General features: G+C 36.5%; 1 protein-coding gene across 4 annotated transcripts in view; it reads right to left on the bottom strand.

Moving 5' to 3' along the window:
* The window catches only part of LOC127418324 (A disintegrin and metalloproteinase with thrombospondin motifs 2-like), a 305,982-nt gene extending 294,314 nt beyond the window's left edge, over nt 1-11,668 (bottom strand). For all 4 annotated transcript variants that reach the window (XM_051658877.1, XM_051658878.1, XM_051658880.1 and 1 more), the window contains exons 1-2: nt 11,521-11,668; nt 8,552-8,943 (exon numbers count right to left, since the gene is read on the bottom strand). In XM_051658877.1, the coding sequence (XP_051514837.1) occupies nt 8,552-8,943; nt 11,521-11,605 (477 nt within the window). In that variant the 5' untranslated portion in view covers nt 11,606-11,668. The remainder of the gene's footprint in view (nt 1-8,551; nt 8,944-11,520) is intronic.
* Nucleotides 11,669-14,740: the final 3,072 nt, after the last annotated feature.

Below are 14,740 nucleotides of genomic sequence, written 5' to 3'. Positions count from 1 at the left end.
CCGCCTAAATGTGTAGCAGCGGTACTTTAAAGGGAATGAATTTAAAGACGCAACTTTTCCGATTTTTTACAAATGCACATATGTGCATTTTCTCAAGCAGAGGTTTTACTGTACAGTATATGTTGGTTTCAAACACCTAGTTCAAAAGCCTCTTAAATTTGAATACTTTTTTTTTTAATTCTGTCATCCAAATGTATAAATTTTCACTATGATCATATTTTTGTTATAGCTCTTGGGTAAACAAATGAACTAGGGCTTTCAATCAATTAACATTTTTTAAGGAATTAATTACATGGTGTCCCGATTATTCATTGAATTAACTGCAATTAATCACATATATAAATATTTGCTGAGAAAGCCCCTCAAATAACAATTCAATTTATAATGAAGATAGCTATCTTAAAATATTTACAAATAATATATATATATATATATATATATATATATATATATATATATATATATATATATATATATCACACACACACACATATACTGTATATAAAATATTATAAAAAATATTCAGATAATTAAAATGCATTACATTATTGTGGCAGAGGAGTTAAGCATTGATAAGGCAATACAAAAAGCGGCTTTTTAGAATCCAATGTTTTGTTTATTTGCATATTATTGAACATAAGCCAATCATTGGCATACAGCTCAGAGCAATCCTTTTTGCAAGTGAATTTGTCAATCAATCAGAGATTTATTATGAGGGCTTGTCTAAGGACCCATCAATGTACATCTGCGTCAGACGGATGCTTTTGAAGTGTCTCGCTTTGGTTGTGTTGCATCATAAACATACGATTTTTAGGTCACTGTGTCAAGTTAAACGTAGTTTAATACTTAGAAGAACACATCTTGAGGTCCCTTAGTTTGGATTTGCACTCCATCAAGCTGTGTTTTGAATGAAAGAAAGCATCCTTGTGTTGGGCTGTCTCCTGAAGGCTTGGTTTGTTCTCTGTATAAGCTGTGTGTTGCTTATACAGCTGAAGTTTCGCTTACTGCCCCCTGTAGAAAACAGGTGGTACTTCAAGCCTGAATTTCTCAGGAATCTTCCTTATTACGGTCCGGGGACATGATTAATTGCGTAAATGTTTTTAACACGTTATTTTTTATAAAATTAATCGCACTGACTTAACACGTTCAATCGACAGCCCTAAAATGAACAAAATAAAACCACACTGGAAGTTAGCACTGTCACCTCACAGTAAGAAGGTCCTGGGTTCAAGTCCTGGCTCAATTGGCCCTTTCTGTGTGGAGTTTGCATGTTCTCCCTGTGTTTATGTGGGTTTCTTCCAGGTGCTCCAGTTTTCCCCACAAGTCCAAAAACATGCAGGTTAAGTGAATTGGAGACTCTACATTGCCCTGTAGATGTGAGTGAGAGTCCCCCAGCCACTGGGGGTTGCATTAGGAAGGGCATCTGGCATCAAACCTGTGCCAAAAATATGCAGATCATGGATGGTCTGCTGTGACGACCCCTAATGGGAGCAGCCAAAAGAATAAGAAGAAATGTGTCCTTAGGGCAAAGGTATTTTTCATGAAAATGCTACGTGTTTCAAAATGTCAAATATTTTCAATTACAATATTTGCTGGCCAAAACAATGGTTTGATATTTTTGTACGTTACCTTTTACATTTATGTTGTTTCATGAATTGTTTTGTTCATAACTTTTTAATTTTTATAATTTAGCTGAAAAGCCCACAATAAGCTGTTTAATGTAGGTGTACATGTAAATTTAAAGTAAGGTGTAGATTTTGTGTTGGTGGTTGTGGTGGTGGTTCACCCCCCAATGTTCACATGAAACCTACACCATTGGTTTAATGCCAGGTTCATTAGTAGTGTGACATTAAGTTGTCACAAAAGGTGAACGTGTGTTTAATGAACTGTATCTTATTTCCTGGGAAGGAATATTGAAAATATTCAAAAGCTTTTCTGTAGCCAAGACTTCAGTGTACGTATCTGGCTATGCAGAAATTTGCTTTCAGAAATAAACCTACAGAAATATTCACTGCAAGACAATTTGCCCAAGTCTCCCATATATATATATATATATATATATATATATATATATATATATATATATATATATATATATATATTATTATTATTATTATTATTATTATATATGAATATTACATAGAATATTAATATTTTATATGTTAATATTATATATTAATATATACATTTTGGCATATTCAAACAATTTGTTTTGTCAGCTCTTAAAAATACATATAATAAACTGCCTAAATTCACTGCCTTTTGTTGCCTGCATTAGAAAATAACACCACATCATCTAGAGAGTGGACAGGCTTAATTTTTCTACCTTGTAAAAACAATAAAAGAGCATTCCCAAGAGCTTATGTAAGTGCTAGCATAACCTGCAACATTGGGCCATGCCCCACAATAAAACAGATGTATGCACAGTCAACATTTTGCCATTATTAAGAATTATCTTGGCCTCAGTCATTTTATTACAAAACAATTGGACAAAGTTGGCCTCACAGCCTATACAAGGCTTGACAGATAACTAATCTAAGTAACTTAGTCTCATAGAATGAACGTTACTATAACTACATTTTTGCACACTGATTTTTACGTGCAGAATTCTATGTTTTGCCGCAGTTTCCTGGTGAAATTAATACTAAAGGCGCTACAACAAATGTGCGTTTTATTCACTTTCGTACAAATCACAACTACAGTGGCTGATTATGACTTTGTTAACACTTAATTTTTATACTATTACTCACACAGTGCTATGTTATGGTATCAAAATACTTTAACTATAAGCATCATTTGAAAAACAATACATTTTAACTTACATACTCACCTACATTTGCACACTTATTCCAACATGATTAGCTTCTGAGGTAGCTCACCTGATAGAGCAGGGGCACTCAATTAAAGTTCCAAGAGGTCCGGTCTCTACATTTCCTTCCCCGCAAAGGTCCGGATAATAGTACGTATCTTACACGGTGTCCTATGGCTATGAAATTATATCATATATATTTTTGAATAGTTTTTATAACTTGCCACGTTGGCAGCACTAATACTTTGTAAAAAAATAAATAAATAAAACAATTCTAAACAGTCAAAACAGTCTCTTCAAAACTGGGCAGGGATGAGGACATTGGGGGCCTAGAGCCAAAGTAGTGGGGTCTGAGGGATCTTCTGCCAAAAGATTAAAATATTTCATCAAGACTTCATCAGTCGAGGGCACTTGGATATGAATATTAAAAGATAAGATGAACAGTTCATTTTGAAGCTAAATGACAGCAGTCCAGTTTTTGTGTTTTTAAAAATGTTTACATTCATAATATACTGTATATGTATGGGATATAGGAGGCCTTTTGACAGATAAAAATATGGGGGTTTAGGGGTATCCCCTGAGAAAAATGTATAAATATGTATAAGTCTGAATGGACTATTTTCATATTTTCCTTAAAGTGAGAATTTACCAAGTTACAAACTAACAATTTACATAACAACAGTGAAGCATTAAAATACTGTTTGCTTCATTTAAATATAAATCGGCTTTCCTTGTAACCCATGCCATGATGACATCTCTGATTCATTTTCACAAAATTAGAAAAAAAAATCTTTGTTTATTATGAAAGGCTCCTAACATGCTGATTAATTAAGCTAAATTTAGACGAGAAAACTTTATTGTCTAAAGGCGGCACGTTAACTTGTCCTGACACAAACCTGGCTTAGCTGAGCCGTCTGAATCACACATCAGACAGATGATGATAGTTTCACTTTGCTTCATTTTTGTTTTCTGCAGTGTCTTTAAGCGAAAGATGCCATTATCTGTAGCGGTGTCTCCGCTACTGTTTTTAAAAATAACTGCGCCTGCACCTACATACAGTAAATCAGGCTTTATTCGCCACCTCTATAGCAGGGAGAGAGGAAAAGCACGGAGAGCAGGAATAAAAGCACGTTCAGCACTAGGGAATAAGCACGTAGCCAGGTGTCAGATAACTAGCACAAAGGTTTAGATCTCAGTCTGGACTGAATTGTCCTTCTGTCCGGATCCGGACCAGAGTCCGCCTATTGAGTACCCCTGTGATAGAGTGTTGGACTTTGGACTCTGAAGTACGTGGTTCGAGGCCAGTCAAACATGCAATCTGACATATGAGACGAGAGTGTCATAGAAGTGACACGAGATGACATGGTTGCTTCAGAAAATGTGCTTTTCACTTTGCATTTTGTTTTTGGACACTATCGGTCAGGTTTAGGCATTGGTTAAGGGTAAAGATGTCTGTTTACCTCTCATTTGATTTTAGTTCACTAATGGTTAGGTTTATTTTAAAAGGTTAGTTCACCCAAATTCTCTCATCATTTACTCACCCTCATGCCATCCCAGGTGTCATACACTTTCTTTCATCAGCAGAACACATTTTGAAAAATATCTCAGCTCAGTAGGCCAGAGGTTAAATGAATGTCTTCTAAAGCAGTATGCGCTTGTGAGGTATTTACATTGGCATGTTCATGCAAATATTTACGCACGTGCGACACACCCGGAAGAGCAGCGCTGTTTACAACTGAGTAGGAGGAATGCTGTACAGAAGCTTTGTTGGTTTTGGTTTAGATCTGTATTTGTATCTGTATCAGAGAGTTTTCATTTTTGAGTGAACCAACCCTTTAAAGTTTTAGGTTAGGGAGGTACATTTTACACATTAAAACCTCCATCTAATATTCCCCTTAAAAACCTTGTCTGATTACAATACCATTTCACTTGCTTCTGGCACAATGTTCATTAGACCAGGCTAAATATACAGGTCAAACAAACATGCCTTGCATTACAGACCTGTTTACACTAGGTTTTAACATCAGTCTAATACAGGTTTAAACAGGGTCCACATTCAGAAGTGGTCAGAAATGCATGTGACCATGCATTCAGAAGCGAAAACACTAGTCTATCCTGTAGCATCCCACTTTAACAACATACATTTTAAATCACCAATCAGATTTTACACAACATATGTACACTGTCAGAAAAAAACATACTCTTTCAATTGTGTTGGAAAAGTTTAAAAAATAACCTTTATGAATTAATTCAAACTACTCTATAACCTCCCAAAAGACAGATGTCTGCGCACAGCTGTGCATCATGTTGCTAAACACCTGTTGATAAACCGTACAAAGAAAGCAACACATTCACTTGCGCTCCAGTTATAGCTTGTTATTGTCTCATTCCATTTCCCATCGTCTGCCTTACATTCAACTGGACCGTCTGATTATCACGGATACATCCCACCTCTGATGTACCATTAACCACCTCTGATTTGTGGGAAAACAATGTCTCATAACACTACATAGAGTAAGTGGACATGGAATAATGCCACATAAGTAGACTTCTCCCAATGAGCCCAATGAGCAGATGTTTTTCTTTCCAGTTATTCTGAAAGATTACAACAATGAGATGGAGAACACATAGGCCACATTCAAACTGAAGCAGAATTCGATATCGGTAGTGTCTGTCTGGAGTGCTAAATATGGTTATGTTCATACACAGTTCTTAAAGAGTTAGATAAACACATTCTATAAACAAACTCTGAATTTTCTGGTCTTCATTTTGTAACATATTCACGTTTGCATATGCTCTTGTTGACAAACAAACCTCTGTCTGAAATATCAAGAGCTGTGAAGGTAAGGTTGCATGTATCCTGTCTGTTGAGGAGTATCGTACTCAGAGGAAATGGAGTTGCTCGGGCTATTCTATATGCAAGATGCCCGCGGCTGTAGCCCTGGATGACCCTGAGTGTTTGAAGCTGAAGGACAGCATGGAGACTGAGTTTAATCCTGCGGGCACCAGGCCCACTGGAGCGTGCACATACACAAACAAACAGTAACACACAAACACACGTCATATAGGTTGACAGAGTATAAATGACATAAAGAGCATATGGAGTTCTTGAAAAAGCCAGTATACACACATGCATGCAAAACACATAAACAACAGACATACAGGCACACAAACTGGTACAAGCTTCATCCCTTGAAGAGGGAAGTAAATGTGTTTTCATGTTATGTTATGTTATGTTATGTTATGTTCATTTTATCTGATTCTCTAACCCACTTTAACTTCATCAGAAGCATTTATCTTTGATATGTGCACTTTAAGTGCACTTAAAGGAATAGTTCACCCAACAATTAAAATTCTCTCATTATTTACTCACGTCTCATCATAGAAAAATATCTCAGCTCTGTTGGTCCATTCAATGCAAGTGAATAGTGGCCACAACTTTGAAGCTCTAAAAAGCATATAAAGGCAGCATAAAAGTATTTCATATGACCTGAATGGTTTAAGTAATGTCAATACGATAGGTATGTGAGAGAAACAGACTAATATTTAAAACTTTTTTTAACCATAAATCTTTGCTTTCGACCAGATTTCCTATGTGCTTCTACGAGAGGGCCGAGTTCACGCGGCCTCTCTCATCACATATGTGAGTTGGCATGTTCATGCAAGAACTGACGTATGCATGAAAATAATTAATAGTAAAAAAGTTTTAAACACTGGAGTCGTATGAATTACTTTTATGCTGCCATTATGTGTTTTTTGGAGCTTCCAAATTTTGGACCCTGCTGACTTGCATTGTATTGACCTAAAAAGCTGAGATATTTTCCTAAAAATCTTTGCTTGTGTAGAAGAACTAAAGTTACACAACTGGGATGGCATGAGGGTGAGTAAATGAGAGAATTTTCATTTTTGGATTAACTATTCCTTTAAGTGTACAGAAGTTTTAAAAAGAGCATTTATTATGAAAATAATATAGCCTACTTTTAGAGTTCATAGTTCAAACAAAGTTCAGTGTGTACTTTGTGTTATTTTTGAAAACAAATTAATGCAACTTTATTGTATTTAAGTGACATTTAATTTAAGTTGGAAATATACGTATCTTAAATGCAACAAACTGTAGCTTCGATAAAGCTAAAAATTTAACTTTGTAACACAACTTTGTATGCACTTGAAATATAAAGTATACAGTTGGTTGACAGGTACATCTGATAAACTGTGGTGCAACTCCATGTCAATTGTATAATTGCAAATAAAAGTGTTAGTTAGCATATACTGTATACATCCATTCAACTTATTTAAATACGTATACTTATACGTATACATATACTGTATACTTCCATTTGACTTTACCATTAAATATCATTTTAAAATTACATCAATACTCTTAGACTGCATTTCGTTGTCCCAGAACAATATATTTAAGGTACTTAAGTGTGCAACTCAGTTATTTATGCATTATTATGTTTTGATTTAACTGTACTTCTTTAAAGAACACTAAAGCATTATTTAATAGATATTGATTTAAAATGTACTTTAAAAAGAATATTCTCAGATTGACTTTAAAAATAAGTAAACTTTTTAAAGTGTGCTTACATATGTTAAGGCGCACATTCATGTTAGTGTGTAATTGAAAGTAATCATTTCTATCATATTACCTAAAAATTAAGATCCTACGAACCATACACTTAAGAGCATTTTTTTTTTTCATTTCTCTAAGCTCATAATGTCTCCATGAATACTCATGACACTGACATCGAAGGATCAGACAGCTTATTCATGCACAGGCACTTACTGTATACATCATTTATTTGACCTCTTGGTTTTATGTGTATGTTTCTTCGCTCTCTCTCTCTCTCTCTCTCTCTCTCTCTCTCTCTCTCTCTCTCTCTCTCTCTCTCTCTTTTGCTGTGTAAAGGTGTCAGGTATAGGGTGCCTATGGGTCTTATGATCTCTAGCAGACACTTCCAGCTTGATTTAGGCCCATTTAGAGTTAAAGCTTTGTTTGAAAAATAGCATTCTGTGATAAACAAGAGACCTCCGCTCCAATCCTTACTTTTGTCACTGCAGATCTCAACACACAAGTCACAAAGGATACTCTTTCACTACACGTTATTTAGCTTTTACTTTGTTTAAGGAATATCCCAGGATATCAACAAAAAAACAAAAAAAAACTCTAACCACTGTGTGATTTAAGCACTGAATACACCAGAAACGCCAGCACTATCATCATTTTGAACCACTTGTGACAAATGTCACTGCCTTCTGCTCACAGCAATTGGCTGTAGCCTGCTGTTTTTCACCCCTCATTTGCATAAAGTTGAGCATTTCTCAAATTGTATAGGCTCTTCCCACTTGCTCCAAGCCTGCCACTCAGTTCCTATTGGAAATGATTTAAAAACACTGGTCAGCTCCACTCACTCTGTGCCAGTGGACACTTATAGGATACAAGAAGTATATAGTAGTAAATAAAATAATGGTTAATGTGACTCATGTCCACTTTAACCCTTTGCAAGGTGAGCGCTACGAGGGGATAGCACTTCACTCTCATAACCCAAAACAACACCTCATGTCTACTGTATATTGACTCTCTCTCTGACTAAACCCTATTTACTCATTAAAGCATAATTTGTCTTATCAGTTTTCACAAATATTACGGCACAGACCAGGAAATGCATGAAGGATAAGTGTGAATTAACAGGACATCTTGCATACTACACACATACAAAGGCCAGAGTGCCCACTCACCAGGCCGTCGCAGTTACTAATAGCTACCGAGGCTCCCTGCACATCCATAACGTCACCCACATACATGCAGTCGCTCTTCAAAGACTCGGAGCGCATGCTGCCAGAATCCTGCCACTCCATCCTGGCTCCGGGTGCCACCAGTCGTGTGTTGCGGCGCAGACGCAGGTGAAACTCCTGGCCGAAGACAGTGACATTGTAGTAGAGTCGGTCAAGCGTGCCTCCTTCGGACTCACTGTGGGCGTGGTCGGCCAATGCCACCTCTCTTCTCCAGCGCCTACGGAACTGCCCATCTGCTGGACCAACCGATACTGCATGGGACAGGAAGCGGCCTTCTGCATCGGTAAGAACAGGCTTCATCAGTCCATAGTCCCCCAGGACATGCTGCAGGGAATCTGCATTGGGTTATAAACAAACACAGTCAGTCAGACAGCAACAGCACACATTCACTGAGTACATCAGCATCTGTAATGAATGTCACTGTGCTGCCAACTTTCATGGACTGGTTTGGTGACACAATGTTTCTCAGTGACTCAATGTTTCTGTCATCATTGATGGGATGTTTACATTTCCTGCGGTGTTGCATGATATTCTACAGTACATCTAAAGCTTTTTTTTAACAGCATTTTGCTAATTCTTTTATAACTATTATGCATGCAGCTATATGACCTCACATTTTAGGGTTAGTTCACCCAAAAATGAAAATTCTCTCATTTACTCGCCCTCATGCCATTCCAGATGGTTCTTCTGCAGAACACAAACAAAGACTTTTAGAAGAATATTTCAGCTCTGTAGGTCCATACAAAGTGAATGGTGGCCAAAACTTAGAAGCTCCAAAAAGCACATAAAGGCAGCATAAAAGTAATCAATTTGACTCCAGTGGTTTAATCCATGTCTTCTGAAGATTCAATCAGTTTTAGGTGAGAACAGACCAAAATATAAGTCTTTTTTTACTGTAAACCTTGCCACTGCAAACTCTTGGAACGGTCATGATTTCAAGATTGATTACACTCCCTAGTGATCGCCAAGGAGACTGCTGATGTCAAGATGTATAATGAAAAAGGAGTTAGACTTTTATTCTGCCTTTACATGCTTTATAGAGCCTTGAAGTTTTGGTCACCATTCACTTGCATTGTGTGGACCGACAGAGTTGAAATATCTTCATTTGAGTTCTGCAGAAGAAAGAAAGTCATACATGTCTGAGACAGCATGAGGTTAAGTAAAAGATGAGAGAAATTTTAATTTTTGGGTGAACTTTCCCTTTAACTGAGATCATATGGAATATTTATATCTTTAAAAATAATTTGTCAAACCACATAACGGTTTAAAATAAACTAATGAAGACACAGGTGATTAAAAATGGTGAAAAAAAAGAAATGGTGACACTTTCACATATGTATTCATGTACATTTTAATCTAAAATCTTGATTAGAAATAAAAAAAATAAAAAAAAGTCCATGGGCATTTAATGCCTCAACTACCTATCTATGATGGATATATCTATGCTGGCAACTTTCATATAAGTCTTTGGCGAAATAATGTTTCTTCTAGCAAACCACCTTAAATTTTGATTTAGGATTTTCTGTAAACATGTCCAACATCACTTCACAAGTTTTGCTTCCCATGCAGTCAATGCAAATGAGTAGCCAGGGGTCAGACATGCCCTTGTGAAGCAACACACTAACACTTGTTTGACACCACACAAATCATTTTCAGATTTAATGATGCTTGTTTGTGCAGAGACTGCAAGACTATGGTGTCATTCTGTGTTATGCCTTACATCATGAACTAACAAAACTACCAAGAAAAATACATTTTCAATGTGCCCACTGTATTCAATGACAAGCTAACCCTTGGTTAATTTAAACAAGATTTGCGTGTCTGCAATTCTGAATACGAAAGGATGATATATCGAGAAGAAACTCACAACAACAGACTCACGTAAAGAAAAAAAAAGGGAGAATCGACTCAAAACATATTATACGCAAGTCTTAACCCTCGCTTAAACGATGGCTATGTCACAAAACCTTGTGTAGACTACTGCCTAACTAGACAACAATTTTAGGCGCGTTTCCACAGTCGAGTTCCAAGTCCTGACTCCTGTCAGCTCGCGCGCACACATTCAGCACGCGCTTATGATGCCCAAAACTGCTGCACGCGCAAATGATGCCAAAGAATCTGTATAGTCTCTAGATAGGCAGCTCACTAGGTTTTGAGAAACAGCCGATGTGTCAGTTCAAAGTGTGCGCAAGATGCGAAGTGATGCTGTGCATTTCATGTATTTCATGCACTTACTAAAGCACATTTACTCAAATTCATACACAATAACCGTTTCAATAAAAAATAAAAAATTCAGCCTTTGTAGCAAAAAAAGCACATTGCAGTTGTTTTTGTTTTTTTTTTTTACAAGCAACCTTCTGTTCTTTCTCTTCTAAAACCAAAAGTTCTATTTCAGAGCTTTTTTTTTTTTTTTTTTTCTGTATGCAAAAATAGACGTTTATGTTTAAAAACTCATAAAAGATCAGAACAGAACGGGGGCATTTTCCAATTTGAAATCAATATCCAGCAATATTTCCGTTCTCAGACAGATCAATATCGCAAGAGCATCCGACAAAGATCGCTTCTTCTTTGCAAACGCGAGAGGGGAAAAAAAACATTCTACCTTTAGCGTTCAACTGAGACATCCAGAGCGTCCTAAAATAATTCATTTCAGCAGCACGTGAAACATGAACACTTCAAAACAAAGAGTGATGACACAGCACACGAGAACGCCAGGGCTTCTATATACAGTATATTTGGGAGAATAATTAAAACACATTGGAAATAGCCTATGCCACAACTTTGACTTAGATAGGGATGGGCATAGTGCGCGAACATCCAGTTATGACGGGCACTTGAGTGGTACTGGGCAGGACATCATCTTGGGATGGGATGAAAGTGCAAATAGGTAAAGGCAGTAAGTAAAGACGTACCTATGCTACTGGCGATATAGAGGCCGTTCGTCTGCAGAAACATCGGCAGTGTGATTAGGATAGTAAATCCGGCCGCGAAATCCATGGCAGCTCCGAACTGCACAGGTGAGAGAGACGGACTTTGGGATCCAGCGTGTTAAAGTTCCCCGCGCGACCAGCAAGCGCCACGATAGCAACAGCCGCCAGCAACTTACTGCAAAGTGCACGAGGAGAGAGCGCCTCTCTCTCTCTCTCTCTCTCTCTCTCTCTCTCTCTCTCTCTCTCTCTCTCTCTCTCTCTCTCTCTCTCTCTCTCTCATACACACACATACACACCCTCTCCCTCCTCCCACCGCCTCTTACTAGGTTTCTCTGTCAACACCTGAATGTACACACAGACAAACTACACTCGCGCGCTCCCCCGTACACAAACGCGCGCTCCACAGCTCGAAGCGACAGAAGGGATGCGGAATCATTTCAGACAGTGATGATGCAATATAAATATTGATATTTCGCATTTTTCCACATATAAATGCTTTTTAAGGACTTCGAACCAGATATATCTGTCATGGCTGAATTTTAAAAAATATGTTTGCTTCATCTCATGAAACTTTTTTAAAATTGAATTTGGTTATGTGTAGAGGGTGACCAGCTCAAACTTTGTGCAGCGCTTTACCCTTCTTGAACACACAGAAAAATTAGTGTGGAGCGGGGATAGACTCCTTTATTCAAGAGAGCAGTCTCAGATAGGCCAGGTAGAAAGTGTGTTGTGTCAAAGAATGCATCCAGCCAGTGCCATACTGTATGCAGGAGTACATACTGTATAATGGCTTGTAATAAATTGGTTTAAAATGAAAACAAAAGTTTTTATAATTTGTATCATTACACAAGCAGGCTTGTGCACCATTCAGAATATAATTAAGAATGCCTTTTATATTCTGATTTAATTCAGGTATTTATATTTTTTGTTATTATTATTATTATTATTATTATTATTGTTGTTGTTGTTGTTGTTGTTGTTGTTGTTGTTGTTATTTTAATTGAGAAATTATTTTAATTTAAATGTCAGGAAATTGAATTCAAATGAAATGAAATTCAAAGATATTCATGTGGCTAATAATAGACATTTCCAATTTTTAGTATTAGTGAGCCAAAATAATAACCTAATACAACTGAATATAGAACTCATAATTTGAATGAATTATGTGCATGATTTTTGCCACTTATCACAATTATGGAGTCTTTATTTGGTCCACTGTTTGCTTACTTATTTTTTTTTTCATTTACTTACGCATTTCCATACCAATCACTGCTAGCAATATCAAGTCCCACCCATTATAAAAATGTTTTATCAGGGAACCTTATTTAACCTAAAATGTGATAGCATCTAAATTAACTGGCATTATTCAAGTTGAAATGTTATTTAATATGACTAAATCAGCATGGCAAATTAAGTTACACCAACAAAAGTGATTTGTATGGGTTACATAAAGTATAATTAGATCTTTAAAGTAACAATTGCAGGTTACCACTTTTTTCAGTGTACAACCTTGGAGTATCTACACCATTTCTGTACATTGTAAGAAAGGGAAAACACATACTTTTCTTGATGACTGTGGTCATGAAACATCTGAAAATTGTCATTGCTAACAGTAAATAATGAAAAAAAGATGTTGCACTAATGTAATCATATAAAATGATGAGCGGTCCACAGAGCAAAACACCTGTTCTTTTAAAAGACTTAATCTAGTAGTTGCATATTGATAACTACTATATAGTTATAAAACCTTACTTGACACAATGCAATGCCACTGAGAATGAAATCCTTATTTTTCTCAAGTAAAAAAAATTCCCCTTTCACTAATATTTGTCTGTGGATAGCAGATGGATATCGAACAAAATAAGGCATATATGATTAGCTCATACAGGGCATACAGTATACAGAGAATTCTCTGTATTCCTGTGATTGTAGGTGAGTAATGTCAGGAGAAGGATTGTTCTGAGGAGGCAGATGAGCAGATAGCCCTTCGGTGATGCGGACAGGGAATGTCCTTGGTAGGGTCAAACACATGGCATCCATTCGTTTGCATGTATTAACATACTTAATGAGTGATGGAACAGATTTTAATTTTGCTCTTGAAAGGTTAGACTCCTGAGCATCAGGTTTAGAGAGTGTCAGAATTCATCTGACATACTCATTAAAAAGTTGCCAGATTGAAAGCATGGTATATTATACATGAAACTACTGGAAGCACTAACTGCTTATTTTTTACAGTAATCTGGCATTCACTATTAAGGAAACAGTTTTAACAAAGCAACCTTTTATGGTCAAACTTCTTGATTGATTGTCGCAAAGGTAATTCTAGACGCCAAAGGATTCTTGTTGCCTGCATGAGAAAACGACTAATTTACCTTCACTTTAGGAAACTTGAAAACCCATAAAGCACCGTATATGGATAAAATCAACATTAGTTTATCTATTGGTGCAGTGCAACTACAGTGCAATACAGTGTGGTTTGGCTTAACAAAATTATTTTTTTCTGATTGTAATGTAAACCTCCTGTCATATTATAATAATAGCTTGATTAAAACCAAATTGCCTTACACCCAGTCACATTGAAAGAAACTCACAGCAAGTGTTAGAAGAGTCTTGCATTTTGGAATTGCAAAGGACTGAAAGAAAGACACATTTTCGTGAATTGTCTCTTTTAGGATAAAGTGCTTATTTTGGATCAGGCAAGCATGGCCTATTGTTTCAAAAGTTTATAATGTAAAAGTTTGTAATCCCATGCTGCAACTGTTATCATCTGAAAAATTACAGTATAATAACAAGCAGATAAGCATTGCATTCATGAGGAGTTTTAACAAGGTCTTTGGCTTCTGCCAAATGAGAAGCAATGGTCTTTTTTACCCTGAGCAAAGCTTGCACTTGTTACAAGGATCTCAACTATCACAGATAGGATAGGAATTGGACCTTGTTTATTCCTAATCCAAAATTTCCTAGGCCAAATCAACTTCTCGTTGTTCTTATCACTGCATCCAGAACAACTTTAACTGTATGATAATGAAGGGGTTTCTTACATGTAGGCCTGCATTTGGAATGAGATCTGGACTTTGACTTAGTGATTCCTTAAACTTCCATTTCTTTCATTTGAGCTATTTTTATGGATTTACTTGCATGTTTTGGGTCATTTCCAGGTTAAATTTACAGTATAGTGCATCTTCATATGTTTTACAGAGGA

This window comes from Myxocyprinus asiaticus, chromosome 27 (genome assembly GCF_019703515.2).
Source record: "Myxocyprinus asiaticus isolate MX2 ecotype Aquarium Trade chromosome 27, UBuf_Myxa_2, whole genome shotgun sequence".
NCBI lineage: Eukaryota > Metazoa > Chordata > Actinopteri > Cypriniformes > Catostomidae > Myxocyprinus > Myxocyprinus asiaticus.
This window is presented reverse-complemented; position numbering and strand designations above follow the sequence as displayed.